Source organism: Vulpes vulpes, chromosome 4 (assembly GCF_048418805.1).
Source record: "Vulpes vulpes isolate BD-2025 chromosome 4, VulVul3, whole genome shotgun sequence".
In the NCBI taxonomy this organism is placed as follows: Eukaryota; Metazoa; Chordata; class Mammalia; order Carnivora; family Canidae; genus Vulpes; species Vulpes vulpes.
Window position 1 is genome coordinate 38,552,133 of NC_132783.1, and position 22,121 is coordinate 38,574,253.

General features: G+C 33.9%; 1 protein-coding gene across 4 annotated transcripts in view; it reads left to right on the forward strand.

Moving 5' to 3' along the window:
* The window catches only part of TBCK (TBC1 domain containing kinase), a 219,810-nt gene that overhangs the window by 13,378 nt on the left and 184,311 nt on the right, over positions 1-22,121 (forward strand). For all 4 annotated transcript variants that reach the window (XM_026017616.2, XM_026017615.2, XM_072755530.1 and 1 more), the window contains exon 3: positions 4,850-4,922. In XM_026017616.2, the coding sequence (XP_025873401.1) occupies positions 4,850-4,922 (73 nt within the window). The remainder of the gene's footprint in view (positions 1-4,849; positions 4,923-22,121) is intronic.

A 22,121-nucleotide genomic window follows, 5' to 3' on the forward strand; every position in this document is an offset into this window, starting at 1 on the left:
TTCCATCATAGAAAAAGAACCAGTAGGATATTCATATTAAGATATTAGTTACTAAAGAATTGGCTTCTGTGGCTGATGGGGCGAGGCAGGCTGTCACTCTTGGACAAGCTACAGTCCATGAGCAGAATTTCTTCTTCAGAGAAGCCTCAATTCTGCTCTTAAGGCCTTTACAACTGATTGAATCAGAATCACCCAGATTGTCTAGGATAATCTTCTTTACTTGAAGTAATTAGTAATTATAGATCCTGATCATTTATAACAATATACTTTTACAGTAGCACCTAGATTACTGTTTGAATAACTGAAAACTCCAGCCTAGTCATATTGACTCGTAAAACTAACCATCACGATGACCTAGTAACAATATTGTTACTTTAATTTAATAAATTTTAATTTAGTTAAAATCTAAGCACAATTTATATTTGTCACTTTTACTATCTAAATATTTTTTTAGGGATCCCTGGGTGGTGCAGCGGTTTGGCACCTGCCTTTGGCCCAGGGCGCAATCCTGGAGACCGGGATCGAATCCCACGTCAGGCTCCCGGTGCATGGAGCTTACTTCTCCCTCTGCCTGTGTCTCTGCCTTTCTCTCTCTCTCTGTGTGACTATCATAAATAAATAAATAAATAAATAAATAAATAAAAATAAATAAATAAATAAATAAATAAATAAATATTTTTTTATATTTTAAACCTGCTGAACCAGTCTGTTTTTATTGTGAATAATAAAAGAATGATGCAGTAACTGTATTCTAATAACCTCCATTTAACATACTCACCATTAATCTTTCTCTTAAATTAAAAAAATTAATTTAAATCTTTCTTTTAGTCCCTCTCCTGATTCAACTCCTTTATCGTCTTTCTTGCTTAATATTGTACTCTCTTCAGTTTCTTAGCAGTGACTTAAGACATACAGTGCAGGCTGTATTTACACCACAGTGATACTTGCATTCATCAAATATTTGTAAGAAGAAAGATTATTTCACAGTTCTTGCATCTTCTACTCTTTAAAGTTCATCTTAGTGTCACATTTGTTTTTTATAAATAATGCCACTACATTGCTGACTTATATTTGGCACATTATGATTCCCAGATATTTTTGTCATATTTTATTCTGTGAAACTATATTGTTTTTATAACAAACAGAAGTTATTTTCAAACAGTGGTCCAGAGTTTCAGGATGAAGACTCTCTAATGATTTCTTGAAAAAATGATTCATATTAGAAACATTGTTTTGGTGTACATTCCATTACCTCTGGGAGAAACTTTGATATTCTGCCAAGGATTAGGTCTCTGCTGTATTAAAATAATGGTTCAAAGTTCCATAGAATCCTGAAGCTTTGGCAATCTCTGGTTGATGATATTTTGAAGGAGTTTCCAGAAGAAGCCTGACAATTTTTTTTTTTCTAAATTATTTTAAGCCTGACAAATTAGGCTAGTGCCAAACACTTTGGAAGTCTCTCATGGATATGGAGACTTATGACTATCCAACTTAGATTTATAAATTAATGGAACTTGCACATTTTAACAAATTGTGAGGTTTTTTATAATTAAATCAACACTATTGAGGCATTATTATGCCTAGGTTACAATGCAGGCGTATAATTTTCTACATAGGATAGATCTCTATTTATTTATTTATTTTTAAGATTTTATTTATTTATTCAGAGACACAGAGAGAAAGGCAGAGACACAGGCAGAGAGAGAAGCAGGCTCCATGAAGGAAGCCTGATGTGGGACTTGATCCCAGGACTCCAGGATCATGCCCTGAGCCAAAGGCAGATGCTCAAACACTGAGCAACCCAGGTGTCCCAACTGATCTCTATTCAGATAATGACTTAGATCATATAGGACTCTTACTCATTTCTAATAACTACATTGTGCTTTTGCTCAAGTTTATTTAACAAGTATTTTTAGATTAGATACTTGTATGTTTGAGGTGCCAGTTCTAGATACTGGTGATACATTTGGAATAAGACCAGCATGTTCCTGCCATAATGAAACATATTATGTAGTGGAGAAAAAGGACATTAAATAAAAACGTATACAAATCCTTGGAGTTGAAATAAGTGCTGCTGAAGAAAAATACAGTGTAGAATATATTATATTACAGGAGGAGCAAATTGATTTGGAGGCACCAGTAAAGCAGTTCCTTAAGGAAGTCATATTTAACTAAGAATGAATAATAATGATTGGAAATACTTAGATTGTGATTGTTACGTGCCAGACACTATTTTTTTTAAAGATTTTATTTATTTATTCATGAGGGACACAGAGAGAGGCAGAGACATAGGCAGAGGGAGAAGCGGGTTCCCTGCAAGGAGCCTGATGTGGGACTCAATCCTGGGACCCGTGGATCACAGCCTGAGCCAAAAGGCAGGCACTCAACCACAGAGCCACCCAGGTGCCCCACCAGGTACTACTGTTGATCCTTATTATGTATTAACTTACTTCAATCTAACAACTCTGTGAGATAGATGCTATTGTTTCCCTCATTTTAAAGAGGAAGCTGTGGCATAGAAAGATAGCTGACTTCTCCAAGGTCACATAGCTAATGAGTGGTAAACCTGGGATTTGAGCTTAAACAGAAGGGTCTACTCTTAACCACTGTGTTTCATGATAGGAGTTGGCTCCTATCATGAGGAGAATGGGGAAGATCATTTCAGGCAATGGGAACACAGGTGCTGGTACCTTCAGCAAGATGCAGGGGGGGGGGGGGGGAAGGCCAGCACGACCGGAAGTTGATAAACCAAAGTAACAAAAGATGAAGCTAGAGAGGGAGTTATGGTACTCAGATTTACTATTATTATTTTATCATGTAGACTTTAGTGTGAAAATATGATGGAGGGTAATAAGAATTAATGTGAGATCAATTAGGGCACATTGTACTCTCATCTAATATTTAGATGATACTGACTTGGACCCACTTTGTGGTGAGTGGAGCAAACTACAGATTCTGGAAGCATTTGGGAGATAGGAATAGTGGGACTTTTTTTTATTTTATTTTATTTTTTATTTGAGAAAGGTAGATTACTCCTAAGTTTCTAGCCAGAGCAGCTGGCAGGATGGTCTGAAATAGCACTCAAAAACAGGCTTGGAGAGCAAAGTGTAAGTTCAGTTTGAGTTATCTAGTTTGAGGCGACTTTTATATCAAAGCAAAAAATTATCTATAAAAGACTGGAATGCAGAAGAGAGTTCTGGACTTGGAATAAAATTTGCAGATTTTCAGCCTTGGGAATAAATGAGGAAACACAGTACAAAGACCCAGAATCAAAGGTGGAGGAACTAGAAGCATTTCAGTTTGGGTAGAAGAAGTGCCATTGTACAGAGGAGACGGAGGAGAAGCAGCCAGATAGGTGTTAGGAAAACTGACTAAATGTTGTAAGATGAAAGTGAAGGAATGCAGCAGTTTCCCATTTGGTTTTCTGATTGTATTTGCTTTTTCCTCCGAGAACTTCATAGTTGTACTCAATTGCTTCAAGTTCCAATTTGTGTGCTTTTTTTCTTTATTGAACTGATTTTCTTTTTTACTCTCTTTTTCCTCCTCCCCCCCCCCCCCCATTAAATGTTCTTCCAAATTTAATTTCCTTTAAGTTCCTGTTTAGATCACTTGGAGTCTTTCACTTTCATTTAAAGCATTTTTAATTTTTCTGTTTCAGATCATTCTGTATAATGCTACCACTTCACAGCTTCAAGCTTCCAAAATTTGACCCATGCAATATACTGCGCTCATACTTTACATGATCACCTGTGTACCATTGTCCTTCATCTCTGCTCCCACATGCAAGACTATACCTTGAGTTAGTAGTTACTGATAGCTATCCCTTTTGCTGGATCACTGCTCTGGAATTCTCCTTTTCCATCTTCTGCTCTCTGGCCTTTTCTACCTTTCCTACTTTTCATTTTCATCAAAACTCTTCGCAGTGATCACTATTCCCAACCACTTTGCATTCTTTCTTCTTTGTTTCATCCTAGTCTGCCATCTATATTTTGTGTAAACCTTCTTCCTTATCTAACTTAAAACCCATTTTGCATAGATATTCACAGAACTCCAATTTCTTTTAGACCCTTGATCTCTCCTGAAATAACCTTGTCAGATTTCCAACCACTTGGAGGCCCAGTTGTACTTCCTCTCACTCCTCATACATGCATTCATTAAACAACAACAACAAAAAAGTCAGACAATGTGTTAGTCATTAAGGATAACTGATGAGAAAAAAGAAATGTATGGTTTGATCTTCAGAACTATCCTATCTTATTCTTTAATCTGTTGGAAAATAAAAGTTACATCATGATATTGGTGGTGCCCACCAAAATTTTATATTATTACTTAATCTCAGCAGGTTCCATGATGTTACAAATAATCCCAAATCAATTTTCTGTTCTTTCTTCATAGTCATGATTCAGAACATTTCTACTTTTCTCAGGTTTCTGAACTCAGTTGCAAAACCTTGTGTTTGAACCAGACTGCCAAAACAATTTGTCCCTAGCTCCCAATTTCCCCTTCACTTCAAAATTTCTTTATATCTTCATCCAAGCTTTTCCTTTTCCTAATCTGTGTCAGAAGAAGGGTTACTCCTTTCTTCCGAAGGTAAAACTTTCCATCTGTTTTTCCTGATGCACATGGGAGAAACTCTAGACAAAAACACAAGATGACATGCAATTCTTATTTAATGTGTTGTTTTATTACACATTTATTGTGTTCTATAGATTTGACAATTATGTAGTTAATACAGAGTTTGAAAAACTCTTACAGTACTACTAATACTGTATTTTTAATGAACTATATTATTTTGTTATTAAATGTTTTGTTAATCAGATATAAAGTGGATTTGCTTTGTTTTATTCAGAAAGACTGGTGGTGGTAGCTGAACACTGTGAACGGAGTCTAGAAGACTTGCTTCGAGAAAGGAAACCCGTGAGGTACTGTGTAATATCAGGACAATTAAATGAAATGCAGAAATTGGCAAACAAAAAGATGTAACAAGAAACGGTAGAGTTTTCGTTTCTTCTGTTACTTGTTTAATGATAAAATCCAGGTGCAAATTTTTATTTTGGTAAATTTAATGCACAGGCCCCAAAGAAATCCAAAATTGACATTGTCCAGCATTCAGTTTTTGTGAGGTAGGAGTTCTCCAAAGTACTTGATAAAAAGAATTCCTAAAGAGATGATATATATGAAAATTTGAAATGCTTTTAGTACTAAGCATTTCTCTAGCTGAGATTAAGAGTATTTTTCTGGGAGTGGTATCTAATAACTACTATGCTGGTATTCTTAGGAACACAATGAACTGTGTTAAGGAAAGGCCATGTTGAAGAGTAGAGAGAAATAATAATCATAGCTTGGGTGGAATCTAATGATATAGTTTAAATTCAATTATTTCAGTGACTCAGGAACTTTACTTTCTGTCTCAGGCATTCCTGGCAAGAAGAGTATGTGGTATATATGTTACAGATATACTACTAAATGAATTTCTTTACACATTTTGTGAAACTAACTAAAAATCATGAAAAATATCCCTTTAATGAATAACGAAAGTTTATGTTAAGTTCTAGAATGATCAAAATTTATGGTGATAAATATAAAAACAGTACTCAACTCTGGTTGGGGGAAGTGATAGTAAAAGAACTGACTCAAAATAGTCTTGAGGAAACTATCTGGAGCAATGGAAATTTTTTACATCGTGATCAAGGTATTACTTGTCTGGTACATGTTCTTGCAAAACTTCTCAAAAAAATTTTTTTAAAAAACTTCTCAAAATTCACTGAAATATACACATCAGATGTGTGCAGTGCATTTCACCTATGTGAATTATGCCTCAATCAAAAAAAAAACCAACCTTTTTCCTTATTTATTTGGCTTGAGTTCTAAATCCCTCATATAGCAACAATATTATGTTGTTAAAGAAGGTGCTTGATCCAATGGCATACCTATTTGTATTTCTTTCTTTCAATAAGAAGAAATAGTATGAATTAGTTGTACTGCTTAACCATTACTTCACCACTTAGTGGTTTAAAAACATTTATCATTTCATGCAATTTCTCTGGGTCAAGAATGAATGAATTCAGGAATGAATTAGCTAGGTGGTTTTAACTCAGGATCTCATGAGGTTGCACTCAAATGGTTCTGTAGTCATCTGAAAGCTTGACAGGCTGGGTGATCTAATAAGATAGCACACTCATTTGGTGCCAGTTTTTTACTTTAATCTTTAATTCTTCCCCATCTGTGGGTCTTTCCACTGGTCTCTTGTGTATCCTTACAACATGGGATTGGCTTGTCTCAGAGTGAGCAATCTAAGAGAGAAAAGAAAACAAAGTGGAAGCTTCAGTGCATTTTGTGACTGTGGCAGAGGACTACATAAGAATGTGAATCTCAGAAGTCACCATTTATTGGGGATCACCTTAGAGGCAGGCTATCACAGAAGTCTTAGAGATCATACAAGTACTTTAAAAACAACAAACAAAAATGGGAGTGAAATACTAGCGAACAATGAACACTAATTGAAAAATAAAGTTCTTAAAATTATTTGGTATTGGTTTAGGCTAGTTGAGACAGAAGAAAGCAAGATGTTTGTACTATGAAGAAAAGGTAGAGAATTAAGGGAATATCCAGAAGTACTAAAGGTAGAATATGGTCTTCATAGACATGGCTTTACTGAGATCAGAATTGATCTACATTCTGAAAATTGATGTTACCCCTGGGCTTGTGCTCCCAGCCATTCTAGAGGATCCTATAAGCTACAACTAGAGTAGTTCTCTGGTCATCAGGGTGATAGTAACCATAGAATGTTCCTTCTGATCTTGAAATTTCCCTCTCTGCCCATACTTGTCCTTCCTTTGCTTACTAAAAAAACTGAGACAGAAGAGAAAAAGCTGGAGACTCAGAAGACAAATTTCCATGTTCATAATTTTACCTCATTCTTTCCTTTTACTTTTTTTTTTTTTACTTTTACTTTTTTTACTTTACTATATAAGAATACAATTGGTACTGCTTTGCCGATAAGATTAAATCCATAAGCTTGTGGAAAGTTTTACTTTTCTGTGTTCATCATCCTCTATTTTGTTTTAGAGATAAATCCGATGACCCTGATAGTAGTTTGAATAATATGAAGGTATAAAGAAGCCACCTTTCTTTAATGCCTTTCTATGTGTCTTCATGAGGACAGAATGTTACAGATGGAAGCATATTCGTTGGGTAGATAGATAAATAGGAGTAGGATTGGATTAAATGCAGGTTTCATATTGTCTTTCGTGCCATTTATATTTCTAATAGTCTTTTCCATATAACATACAGTAGTTTTTATGGATCTTTGTAACTTCTTCAAGTAAGATATATCTAAACATTTTGTAAGTACTATTTTCTAATCATTCTGTAACAGACTAAAATTCAGTATTTTCTTCATTCATTTTAGAGTATAACATTCAGCACTTACTGCCTTTGAGTAGACATGGTTCTGTCAGGTTCAGATCCAAGTTGTTATCTGATCCATCCATCTAAACTAGCTTTGTTGAAAACCATTTGACTTTCCACATATTTGGATTACATTTGTTACTAGTAACAGAACAGATTTCATGTGCAGAGTTGCTGTGCTGCAATTTTAATTAATTCTATAACCTGTTTACGGAAAGTGAGATGTTCTGATGGCTTACAAATCATATAAATTTCCCCTACTGCCAGAAGTAAGCACCCTGCACCTGTAAGAGAGGCTGATACAAAGTAAACAGGAAATCTACTTAGATGGGCTTGCAATTTGAGACCATGGTTTTTACTTGTCCATCTGTCTCTAACTGTTGTAAAACTGTAAGCTGCCAGTTGTCTGGTAGTTATTTGCAGTTCATTGTCTAAACTTAAATATCATCCAAGGCATATATCTTACAGATTTATATTTTGAAGAAAAATTTAACTCTTGTAAAATTAGTGAGATGGGGAGTAGGAAAATGAAAACTAGAAACTTTGAGTGAAGCACCTAATGCCAATTTACTCACTTTTTTTCATAACACATTGAATATCATTGAACTAAGCAATTTTGGACTAAAACATCATAGTAGTAATTCATATTACAAATGTATTCAGACTATCTTGAGGTTTAAGATCCTACTAGAACACCAAGTATTCTTTTTTTCCCTATCATTTTAATGGCTCTAAAACTCTTTTTAAGTGTTCATGTTATCCAAATAGAAAATAATGATTTTGTGCTATGACCTGGAGGTATTTATCAAGTCAGTCTCTTATAAAATACTGTTATTTGTACAGATAGTTTGCTGATCTGGTTTGAAAGAGAAAACTCACCATTTTCGTTATAGTTTATTCAAGCTTGAATATGAAGAGTTAATCTTTGGAGAATGCTGCTCTCTTTTCAGTGGCTTTTATATGTTACTTGTGCCAGAGTTTGATCTTGCCAATATTTCTCTCCAGTTTCAGTTAAATGATCAAAATTATTTGTTGGAAACATAGAAGCATAGAATTCAATTAAACTCCTATAACCAGTAGGTTTCAAGAAACAAAGTACAGCATTTGGAAGGTTTGTTTGAAGTCATCTCATATTTGGTGCCTGTGAATCTATTTAATTGCTACCCTAAAGCCATATTCAAGATACTGAAAAGTGGGGAAACTTAAATCTCAACTTCTTTCTGAAATATTTCCCGAGAATGTTAAAAAAGAGAGACATACCTTCATCACTTCTATTAAAGCAAGCATGAGGAAATGGTTTGCCTTTTAACACTAGGTGCTATTTGGAAAGTATTTCCCCTTTGTGTTAGTGTTATTCAGAGCATGTACTTTTGCTTAATCTGTAACAGTGTCAGCAAGTGTAGTTCATAGACAGATATTCAGCAGTGTTTTGGCACTTGGAGTAAAGTTTCTGCATTGTCCTTAAATTTGCAAGTGAATGCAGGGTGAGTAGTGCAGGCATGTTTCTTTAATAAAATGTTTGTCATATGTTTTTAGGGTTATGGTTTTGAAAATTTACCAGAGAACCATCAGCATAGCAGAGGTTATACATGGTTATACATGGAGACTTTGATGGGAAGCAGGCTATGTCTGCAGCTGTTCCCTAGCTTGATGGAAAACATGATCAGACTTACTCGGATGAGTAAGTTTTATTTGTCCCTATTAAAAGATTGTCTACTCACTGAATTAGATACTCCACAAAGAATTTTGGACATATTCTAGAGTACAGTCTACAGATGGATAATGAGCCACAGGTCACAGTCATGAGAAATGGATAGTAGATATTCTTATTTTAGAAAATAACCTGATGGTGGAAGTTCAGGCTTTCATACATTTTTTTTTTCTTTCAAGGCCCCTAGTTTCAAAATTCATTTGAAATCATTATAGTGTAGTCAAGTAACTTAGAGATTTATATAACTGATGTATATTTTTCTTCCTATTTTACTTGTTTTGTTTAAGGATGGAAAATAATGCTAAAAATGCTCTTCACTCAGGCTTGGAATCTTACAGCTATCTTTTGCTTTCTCCTTCACCTGTACTCTATATCATATCAGTCGTCCTGTATCTTTAATACAACCTTGGTGGTATTTCTCACATCTCTACTGCTTTTGCATTCTTTGGTTCAGGCCTTCACTAACAAACTGCTTGACAATCTCATGACAACATTCTCCTAACTGGTCTTCCTGCCATTAGTCGTTAGTATACTGTTACTACTTTCTGCTGCTGTATTATTTTTAAAAATCAGTCCATTTCCTGCTATAAAACATTAGGTGGCTCTCCATTTGTGTGTGGGGCGGGGGTGGGAGGGAGTGCATTTTATAGGCATTTGATCTGACTTCAATCGAACTCTCTAAACTATTTTGAAATATTGTCTGAATTATGCCAGTAGTTTTTATTGTTACCCATAGATCGTTGAGAAGACGGAGTGCCAGACAATTGAAATACAACATGAAGAGCTGTCTTTTTGTCTAAAAGTATATCTCCAATCTTTGTCATGATGTATAGCACTTTTTTAAGTTGTTCACTTACCTCGATCTCTATACCATACCACTAAACCAAAGCAAAAATTTTATTTTCCTACTCCAAATTTCTTTATTACATTGTATCTCTCCAGCTGTAAGGTGCCTTCTCCCTTTTAGCTTATAATTTAATTGTCTGCAGGGGCACCTGCATAGCTCAGTTGGTTGAGCACCCACTCTTGGTTTCACCTCAGGTCACAGTCTCAGGGTTCTGAGATAACCCCACATCTGGCTCCACACTCAATGGGGAGTCTGCTTTAGATTTCCTCTCTGTCTCAGCCTCTCCCCCTACTCACACTTGTATGTGTGTCCGCTTTCTCTCTTTCAAATAAATAAATAAATAAAAATAATTGTTTGCTTGTAATTTTAAAATTAAGGAAGCTATGATTTGCCTTCCTTAACCAATCATACAATTTTTAACATGCATACTATAATTTTTAAATTTTTCTGTCTCCTAAAATTGTCAGCAAAGGAGTTTGCATATAGTTAAAGTGTTGTAAATAAACAATTGAATGAACTGATTATGCTTTTAGTTTAGTCATACAGTTCAAACTATATTTCCCTATTATTTTCTTTTAATCATGTGCCATAATTTTATTTCCCAAGCAGATGAGTTTTGGTTGGATAGTCTGATGTAAGTGTTATCTTGGTGATTTGTTTATTATTTTCTTGGAAATATTTTTTAAACATAGAATGAATAAACAAATTGTTCATTTCCTTTCTCGTGGTTCTGGGGGGAATTCTTCTGGAGAAGAATCTACTTCTAAACTCATTTTAGAATATTAACAGAATCCAGGTCCTTCCTATGATAGGACTGATGTCCCTATTTCCTTGATTGCTATCAACCAGAGGCTGCTCTCAGCTTCTGGAAGCCATCTGCACTCCTTGTCATGTGGCCCTCTCCATCTCCAAAGACAGCAATGGAGAATCTCCCTCATCACATCTCACTCATGCCTAGAATGTTTCATATTTCCTGTCTCTAATCTCTAGATCCAGATTCCAAGGATTCATATGATAAGGTCAGGCTCACCCAAACAGTCTCCCTTTTTTAAAGTCAACTGTGCCATGTAACAGCTTGATCATGAGAGTAAAGTCCATCATATTCATAGCCTTAGGGGTTATACAGGGTGTGTATCAGGGAGCAGGGATCTTGGGGACCATCTTAGAATTCTCTCTAACATAGTTTGGTTATTGGGGAAAATTTTATAGTCTTTAGAAAGTATGATATTTGGTGTTCTTTTCTATATTAGTAAGTTATTGTGGCTGAGATGGTGGGAACTGTGGTGTGTCAGGGATCACCAAGACCATTCCCAGTTTCATTGATTCACTGGAAGCACTTACAGGACTCGAAAGTCATATACTCAATGGTTACATTATTTTTTTTTTTATATATATAGCAAAAGGAGACAAAACAAAATCAATAAAGGGAAAATAAAGGGGCAAAGAATGAAGGAAAGCAGCCACAAGCTTTCCGGATTCCTCTCCGGGAGAGTTGTAGAGGATGTACTTAATTGCAAAAGCAACAAGTTGTGACAACATGTGCCAAGTATTGCCCATTAGAAAAGCTTGTCTGAGTCTAGAAGTGGAGGATTATTAGGGTTTCGTCACAAAGGCACATAGTGTCTGTGTGATTGACTGCAGTTAATGATGCAGTCGAAAGGAAAGGATTGATGCAGTTAATGACCCTCGAAAGGAAAGCAAGTGTTCCACATAAATCATATTGTTTATACAAACTATCTCTCTAGATAAGCTAGAGTAGTTCAGAGCCTCAAAAGGACAAAACACTCTTATCAGAACATTTTCAAGAGCACAGTTCCCAGGAGGCCACAAAAGTCCAGTCAGGAAAATAGGCACTTTGAGGGAATACACAAAGAGACTAATGAGATTCATTTTTGAAGAGGTATTAAAACAGATTTTATAGCCACTTCCAGCAATTTGTGAAGTATGACTTTGTGACTTTGTAAACTAATACTTGCTGTTCTTGTTCAGTTGGGTTTGTGTAAAGACTTTTTTTTTCATTCATCAGTGTGGTACTAGCTTTCAATTTTAAACATTTTCAAGTAATTAAAAAATTTTAAAACATCACGATCCAAACAAAACAAAATAATGGGCTAACTTTAGCCTTTGAACAGCCAATTTGCAATTATCTGATATAAGAAGTTAAATAACTGGTGGAGGAAGATATATTTCTTCTATGCTTTGTTTTAAAGGGATGAGGTCATTGTGAAAAGGAATGAAAAGTAGTAGTTTTTAAGCTTTATTTTAACACCTTGGAAAGAAAAGGTGAAATATCTGCATATCCTAATTTTACAACTGAGGTAAGAAATTATATACTTTTGAAAGATTGTTTTTTTAAATAGCACTGAGAATTTGGGAATCATCTGAGAGATGATAGAAGTCAGCTGTGTGGGGAAATCATTTGTACCTATGAAAACTTTCTATTTAGAAGTCACCTGTGTATAACCTCAACGGCCAACTGTTATAGCATTTTTTCATTTATTCATTGTTTTCCCCTCTACTAAACAAATTATTTCCTTCAGTAAGTGAGAAGAGAACTCTTTAGTAAACTAACTCAACTTAGCAATTGCACTGACTTCAAGGGATCACTTTAATTTTATGCTGTGGTATTATCTACACTCGTAAAAGACAAAAGAGCAACAAAACAGTGATGAAATTTGTACAATTTCCTATATGGAAATATTTGAAAAGCAGAAACTGTTGAGTTGATAAATTATAAAGTGTCAACTCATAAAAGAACTACTATTAAATAAGTGCTTGGAGTCAGTGGCTCAGAGGGTTTTTTACTATTTTATTTTGTCTTATTTGTTTTTGTATGTATATAATATATATGATTGTGGTATAATATATATGATTACACTATATATCCTTAATTTATCCAACTTCCATGAATTAATATGGCAATTCACATATAAGGTAGGAATCTTAGATAATATGCTTCAGTTCACCTTCCTCCCATCCTGTAGATATTATCATTCATTGTGCAATTTATAGTTACTTTTGCATGTATTATAAATATGACTATGCATTATTATCATTTTTCACTGTAAAAGTTATCTTTAAGACCTTGAGAAATGAGGAAAAATTATTTTACATTTAACCATATATTTACCATTTCCTGAGCTCTTTATTTCTTTGTTTTGATCCAGGTTTTCATCTGGTATTATTTTACTTCAGCCTGAAAAACTTTCTTTAAAATGTCGTTTAGTGCATCTCCAATGTGGACAAATTCTCACAAATTGTGATTATCTAAAAATATCTTTATATCACTTTAATTATTTTCTTGGCTGGCATTATATTATAAAAAATTTTAAGGGGCAGCTGAGTCGCTCAGTGGTTGAGCATCTGCATTTGGCTCAGGGTGTGATCCTGGGATCCTGGGATCAAGTCCAGCATCAGGCTCCCCGATGGGAGCCTGCTTCTCCCTCTGCCTATGTTTCTGCCTCTTTCTATCTCTCAGAATAAGTAAAATCTTTAAAAAAAAATTCAAAACAGTACAAAGTTGAAAGAATTATGAAATATACCTATATTCTACAATTAACATTTGGCCAGTTTTTGCTTTATCACATATCTATCCATGCTACAATCTGCTTATTATCTTATTATTTTGGTGCATTTCAAGGTGAGTTGCAGATAATGAGTGCACTTCCGTATTAAATCTTTCAGCACATATATCATTAACTAGAATCTAATATGTGTTTGTTTTCTTTTTAAGTAAACTTTACATTCAGTGAAAGTACAAAAACTTGTATATCATTTGATGAATTTTGACAAATGTATATACCTGTGTAACCCAAATACACATCAAGATTAGATCACCACCATCATCCTAGAAATTCCCCTCATAACCCCTTCCCAGTAAATCTTTCCTGTTCAACACAACTCCCAGAGACAACCAGTTTTCTGATTTCTTTGCCCTAGATTAGTTTTTTCCTAGCACTTTATATAATTATAATTATACAGTATATACCCTTTTATATAAGGCTTCTTTCACACATCCTAACATATTTTCATGTATTATAATCTATTTCTTTTTATTGCTGTATTCTAGCTTATGAATATATGCCATAGTTTGTTTAGTTCTGTTTATGAACTCTTGAGGTATTTCCAGGTTTTTGGTTTTTACAACTGAAGTTGTTTAAATGTTCCTAGAAGTCTCTTTTTGTAAGCAAATTTTTTCTTAGCACTGGATAAATATGTAGCAATAAAAGTGATGGCTTATAGGGTATACATATATGATTGTTCTTGTTAGAAATCACTAGACTTTTATCTAAAGTATTGTACCTTTTACATTCCTAATAACAATGGATGAGAGTTATAGTTCCTCCATATCCTTGCTAGCAGTTAGTGTTTTTATTCTTTGACTCTTAGCCATTGTAATGAATATAAAATAGATCTCATTGTAGATTTAATTTGCATCTCCATGATGACTAAAGATGTTGGGTGCTTTTCATGTATTCATTGGGCATTCATCTCATGACATACATATCTGATCAGTCTTTTGGTCCCATTTTAAGTAGATCATTTGTCTTTTTATTATTGACTTATAGGCATTAATTTATAATCTCTATATTCTCCATACATGTACTTTTTACAATATATTTTTACAGATATTTCTGCCAGGGATGCCTGGGTGGCTCAGCAGTTTAGCGCCTGCCTTCAGCCCAGAGAGTGATCCTGGAGTCCTGGGATCGAGTCCCCCATTGGGCTTCCTGCATGGAATCTGCTTCTCCCTCTACCTGTGTCTCTGCCTCTCTCTCTCTTTCTGTGTCTCTGCCTCTCTCTCTTTCTCTTTGTCTCTAATGAATAAATAAATAAATTTTTTGAAAACAAAAACAAATATTTCTGCCAGTCTGCATTGCCTAGTTATTTTTTAAATGTATAGCTTGATGAGCAGAAGTTTTTTATGATGAAGGCTAATGTATCCAGTTTTTCTTTTCTGGTTATTACCATTTATCTTTTTTCAGAAATCTTTGCTTCTCCCCAGTCATGAAGATATTCTCATATGTTTTCTTCTATTAGCATTATAGCTTTAAGATTCATATTGAATCTCTGATCTCTCTCAATTTAATATCTGTATGTGGTATTTAACTCTGTTTTTGCCATATGGGTATCCAGTTGTTCTAGCTCTATTTGTTTAAAAGACTTTCCTTTTTCCATTAAATTGCTTTGATGCTTTTATTAAAACTTAAATGGCCATATAAATATAGGTCTGTTTCTGGGCCTTCTACTTTGTTTTATTTATCATTTTCTATTCTTATGTGAGCACCGTACTGTCTTTATTACTCTAGCTTTATAGTAAATATTGAAGTCTGAAAATACAAGTTTTCCAACTTTGTTGTTTTGTTTCAAGATGGCTTTAGTCTTTAGTGATCCTTGGTTTTTTACATTTTCATGTAAATTTTATAAACTTCCCAGTTTTTAATAGGGTCTGTTGGTATTCTGATTGGGATTATATTGCATCAATGGACCAATTTAGCAACTACTGAAATCTTACTTTTGAGACTTCCAGTAAATGAACATGTTGTTTCTCTCCAAAGTTTTAAGTCTACCTTAATTTCTCTCAGCAATATTTAATAGTTTACAATGTAGAGTTTTTGCTGCTTTTTAAAACTTATCCCTAAGTATCTTATGTTTTGATATGATTTTACATAAAATTATATTTTGTTTTCCAATTATTTACAGCTAGTATACAAAACTGCAAACAGCATAGGCATATAATATAAAAATACAAGCATGAAATAGTTCAAGAAAAAATATAAGGCATAAAGATTTTAAGAAGGAGGAGAAGTAGAGGAAGAAGAATAAGAAGAGGAGAAAGAGGAGGAGAAGGAAAAGTTGTAGATCTATTTCTATTCAATGATGTTGTGGTTGTGTAGAAAATTCTACAGCACTTACAAAAGAACTCTTTGAATTAATAAGTGAGTAACAGGAAACAAAGCCAATACAAAAGTATCAGCAATAAGATGTTAGAATATGTTGGTTATTTAGCAGTAAATCACCCATACTACTTAGCATCTAACTTTTTTCCTAAGTGTATTAGAAGAACTTTCCCTCTTGGAAGATCAGGTGATCCAGTGAGGTAGAGAGTAATCAAATAATATAGTGTTTGAATAGTTTTGAAGCCTAGGGCAGATTTACCAGCCTATATTTCCTAGAATTTGGGAAACTGTTTTAGGTAAACAGAGTGCCAGAAATCACCAAATTGAGGGCTTGTGCTATAGAAAAAGTGACTCAACAAGTTCTATCTAATGGTCATCTGAGATGAGGTAGTTGGAAAAATGATAAAGCCATTGTTTTTGAGGATCATACTTTCTGTTTATAGAAGTATAATTGACAATGTTCTATTAGTTTCAGGTGTTGATATTTGTATGCTTATAATGTCATCCCCACAATTAGTCTAGTTAACTTCTGCCACCATGCAAAGCTATTATAATAGTATTGACTGTATTCCCAATGCTGTACTTTTCATTCCCGTGACCTATTTATTTTATAACTAGAAGTTTGTTGCTCTTAATTCTCATCATTTCTTTCACTCAACCCTAAACCCCTCCCTGCTCTGGTAATCAATAGTTTATTTCCTGTACCTATGAGTCTGTTTCTGTTTTGTTTGTACATTTGTTTTGTTTTTTAGATTGAAATACAAATAATGTTGTATTTGTTTTTCTCTGACTTATTTTACTTAGCATAATACCCTTCATGTTGTCCATCCATGTTGTGACAAATGGCAAGATTTTATTCTTTTTCATGGCTGAATAATACTCTGGTGTGTGTGTGTGTATATATACTACATCTTTTTTGTCTATTTATCTGTGGATGGACACTTAGGCTGCTTCCTATCTTGGCAATTGTAAATAATGCTGCAGTGAACATAGGGGTGTATATATCTCTTTCAATACATATTTTCATTTTCTTTAGATAAATACCACAAGTGGAATTGCTGGATCATTGGTAGTTTTACTATTAATTGAGTAATTCCATACTGTTTTCCACAGTGGTAAAACTAATTTACATTCCCAACAGTATTGTATGAGGGTTCCCTTTCCTCCATATCTTTGACACCACTTGTTATTTTTTGTTTTTTGTTTAAAAATAGCCAATCTGACAGGTATGAAGTAGTATCTCTTTGTGGTTTTGATTTGCATTTCCCTGATGATGAGTGATTTTGCATACCATTTCATGTGCCTCTTGGCCATTTGTAGATCTTCTTTGAAAAAATGTCTATTCAAGTCCTCTGCCCATTTTTTTAATCGGGTTGTTTGTTTTGATATGAAGTTTTTTAAGTTATTTATTGTAGATAAATACTTCTTTAATGTTTTTGTTTGTTTTTATTTAAATTCCAATTAATACACAGTGTAATATTAATTTCAGGTATACAATATAATGATTCAATATTTCCATACAACACCTGGTGCTCATCATAACAAGTACACTTCTTAATCCTCATCACCTGTTCCACCATCCACCCACCCATCTCCCCTCTGGTAACCATTAGTTTGTTCTCTATAGTTAAGAGTTTGTTCCCTGGTTTGCCTCTCTCTCTCTTTCCTCTTTGCTCATTTGTTTTGTTTCTTAAATTACACATATGAGTGAAATCATATGGTAGTTGTCTTTCTCTGACCAACTTCACTTATACTCTCTAGCTCCATCCACATCATGTAAATGGCAAGATTTCATTCTTTTTTATGGCTCAGTAATATTTGTGTGTGTGTGTGTGTGTGTGTGTGTGTGTCTGTGTGTGTATCTTGGGCTCTTTCCATAGTTTGGCTATTATAGATAATGCTGCTATAAACATTAGGGTTCATGTATCCCTTGAATGACTATTTTTGTATTCTTTGGATAAATACCTAGTAGTACAATTGCTGGATTATAGGGTACTTATATCAAAAAGCTGTAGTGATCAAAGCTGTATGGTACTAATATAAAAATAGACACATAGATCAATGGAACAGAGTAGAAAACCCAGAAATAAACCACAATTATATGGTTAATTAATCCTTGACAAAGCAAGAAAGAGTATCTAATGGGAAAAAGACAGCGTCTTCAACAAATGGTTTTGGGAAAACTGAAGAGCAACTTGCTAAAGAATGAAACTAGACCATAGACAAAAATAAATTTGAAATGGATTAAAGGCCTAAATGTGGGACATGAAACCATAAGAATCCTAGAGAACACAGGTAGTAACCTCTTAGAAGTCAACCGTAGCAGCTTCTTTCTAAAAATGTCTCCTGAGGCACAGGAAATAAAAGCAAATATAAACTGTTGAAACTTCATCAAAATAAAAAGTTTCCAAAAAATATAAACAAATAAATAAATAAATAAATAATAAAAAGTTTCTGCACAGCAAAGGAAACAATCAACAAAATTAAAAGGCAACTTACAGAATGGGACAAGATATTTGCAAATGACATATCTGATAAAGGGATAGTTTCCAAATTTAAAGAACTTATTAAACTCAACATCCAAAAAACAAATAATGCTGTTAAGAAATGGGCAAAAGACATGAACAGACATCTCTCCAAAGAAGGCATACAAATGACTAACAGACACATGAAAAGATGCTCAACATCACTCATCATCAAGGAAATACAAATCAAAACTACAATGAGATATCACCCCACATCTGTCAGAATAGCTAAAATCAACAACATAAGAAACAAAACAACAGCTGTTGGTGAGGTTATGGACAAAGAGGAGCCCTCTTACAGTGTTGGTGGGAATATACACTGGTGCAGCCAGTATATGGTGCAGTATAGAGTTTCCTCAAAAAGTTAAAAAAATATTTCATGTTTTCATCAAAGATAATCATTTTGATTGAATGGAGGATGATCCTATCTTTGCATAGATGTATGCTATAGACATAATTGCTAACATAGAACTTTTCTCAGAAAGCAAGTTTAGATCTGATCAATTGCTTGAACAAGTGCTTTTTTTTTGTTTGTTTTAAAACAAAATTGAAAGTAGAAACTGCTAAATGTCTTTCTCTATCATAGAATAAGCCAAATGTGTCCCCCATAAAATTTTAAAATTTGAGCAAGTCTACTCAGTGAATTTGTCAAAATATCAAAACTATCCCCCAGATACCTAAATGAGTTAACAGGTCGAAAGGCGTTTTTTAAAATTATTGGTCTAGATGTCACTTTGCCTTCCAAAACTATTTCAGTTTTGGCATAATTAAAAGTTAGAAGTTCTTTTCAAACAATAATTGGCCAAATTTCTTGAAGCTATTTCTAGATGGAGGGTCCTGTCATCAGTATGTTAGAGGACCTCTCTCTGTAATGTCAGGAGGCATAGATCTAGTTCACCTAAAAGCTTTTCAAGCTAACAGGGGAAAGACTATCCCTAATTCTTTGTCTTTTCTTCTTAAAGCAGATGTTTGCCCTGAGGGAGAGAACTCTTTTTCTTTTTCTTTTTTTTTTGGTTGAAGTATAATTAACATACATCATATTAGTTTCAAGTATACAACATATTGAGTCCACAATTCTATACATTACTCAGTGCACATTTTTTTCTTTGTCTTAACGATAATATTTCCTTAAAGGCTTTTTCAGGAATGTTAAAAAGCCCTGAGATAATATTTGTGTCATATGGTTTGGTCATTTGATCATTGTTGGTGTTAGAAAAGCAGATGACATATCAAAAATGCTACCAAAAAATGTATTAACAGAAACTGATTTTAATTGAAACTAAGATTATGGTTGGTAGGTGTGGTATTTATACCTATAACTTTTTCTTTTCCTCTTGTTAAAATTTACATTTGAAAAACTGTGTTTATAATTAATTGGCAGAATTTTTTAGGAGCTATCTGACTGAGCTCTACATTTGTAGAAGTCTGTACTACACATTCAGTATACACTGAGGAAATAGAATATAAGGAGTTAAATAAGTTAATGACATTAGTAGCAATTTTAGGAACTTTAAGAAATTATTTAAATGGAGCACTTTAAAATTTTTTTTTATTTAAAATTCAATTTAATTAACATAGAGTGTATAATTAGCTTTAGAGGTAGAATTTAGTGATTCATCAGTTGCACCCAGTGCTCATTACAAGTACCTTCCTTAATGTTCATCACCCAGTTACCCCATCCACCCACCCACCTCCCCTAAGTGGAGCACTTTTAAATTAAAACATTTAATAATATCATTCATGAACAGAAGAGATAGAAAAAAGGAAGGGACACTTGTGACACTTGTAGTTATTAAATACATACTGTGTTCTAGTTACCTGTCTACATGCTTTTCATAGGTAGCCTTACAGTTATTCATCCTAGTTAATGAGTTATCTAAGGTTTACAGAACAGCAAATGTCTTCAAATGTTAAAAGCCAAGACCAACTATAGCATAAACAGTGAATTATGACTCCAATTGGCCTCTTCTCACTGTGGCCTTTCTTTTTTGTTTTGTTTTGTTTTTTAAAGATTTATTCATTTTTTTCACAAGAGACATACAGAGCGAGGCAAAGAAACAGGCAGAGGGAGAAGCAGGCTCTCCACAGGGAGGCCAATGTGGGACTCGATCCCAGGACCCCGGGATCATAACCTGAATTGAAAGCAGATGCTTAACTGCTACTGAGCCACCCAGACATCCCTGTGGCCTTTCTTTGAACAATAGTATTCCAGAATCTGCTTTTCTGATAGGTGCTATTCCAAAAGCACAATATCTTTTGTGGCAACAAGCTGCTTTAAATTGCCAAGTTCAGAGTCCTATAATTAATTATCAGCCTATCTTGCTGATTTTATGGGGATTGCTTTGTTTCTTAACATCTTTATCAAGCCAGAAATCAGAGAACCCACTTTTATTTTGGCATACAAAGAAACAAGCAAAAATGGTTTCATTATAACCAAAATCTTTTTAGTATGGTTGACCCTAAACAACTCGGGAGTTAGGAGCACTGACCCCTTGTGTAGTCAAAAATCCATGTATAACTTTTGACTCCCCAAAAAGTTAACTACTATTAGCCTACTGTTGAGTAGAAGCTTTATCAGTAACATAAACAGTTTATTAACACATATTTTGTATGTTATATGAATTATATACTGTGTTCTTATAAAGTAAGTTAGAGAGGAGAAAATGTTATTAAATTGTAAGGAAAATACACTAATAGTACTGTATTATATTTATCGAAAAAAAATCCTTGTATAAGTGGGTGGCATAATTCAAATTGTGTTGTTCAAAGGTCAGCTGTATACTTTTGGCAATATGGGTTCTCTTGTAAGATTTTAGGAGTGAAGAAATGAAAACAGCATATACTACAAAAGAATATACATAGGGTTTATGAATTCTTATGTCATCTTAGCCTTCTCAGCTACCTATTACAAATATTTGTACAAATGCAAAGTTTACTTTAGAAATGATTTTTATTATAAATATTCAGGACCTCAAAGAGGAAGGACTAAACAAAAATAATAATGATAACAACATAACTGTATTCTAGACATTGTCCTAAGCACTCTACAATGATTATCTTATTTCTTTTTCACAAGAGCTCTATGATGGAATTTATTACTATTACCTCCATTTTCTGTGTGAGGTAACATATGCCCCTATAAGGCATATATATATATATATATATATATATATATATATATATATATATATGTAATTTTCTCCTGGTCATACAACTACAAGCAAATTGTGGATTTGGTTCCAGACCACCTCAGTACAGCAAGTCAAATAATATTTTGGTTTCCAGTGCATAAGTGCATATACATTATGTTTATAACTATACCATATACTATAAAGAGTGCAATAGCATTATGTCTAAAAACAATGTGCAAATCTTACTTTAAAAATACTCTATTGCTAAAAAATGCTATTATGTGAACTTTTAGAAGTCATAATCTTTTTGCTGGTGGAGAGAGTGTTGCCTTGATGTTGATGGCTGCTGACTGATGAGGGTGATGGTTGCTGAAGGCTGGGGTTGCTGTGGCAATTTCTTTAAATAAGACAACAATGACGTTTGCCACATTGATTGACTCCTTGTTTCATGAATGATTTCTCTGTAGCATGCAGTGCTGTTTCGTAGCACTTTACCCACAGTAGGAATTCTTTCAATTCTCTCTAGCTCTGCCAGTGCTTTTATAAAGTTTATGTAATAAACTTAGTTATGTAATATTCTAAATGCTTTGTTATCAT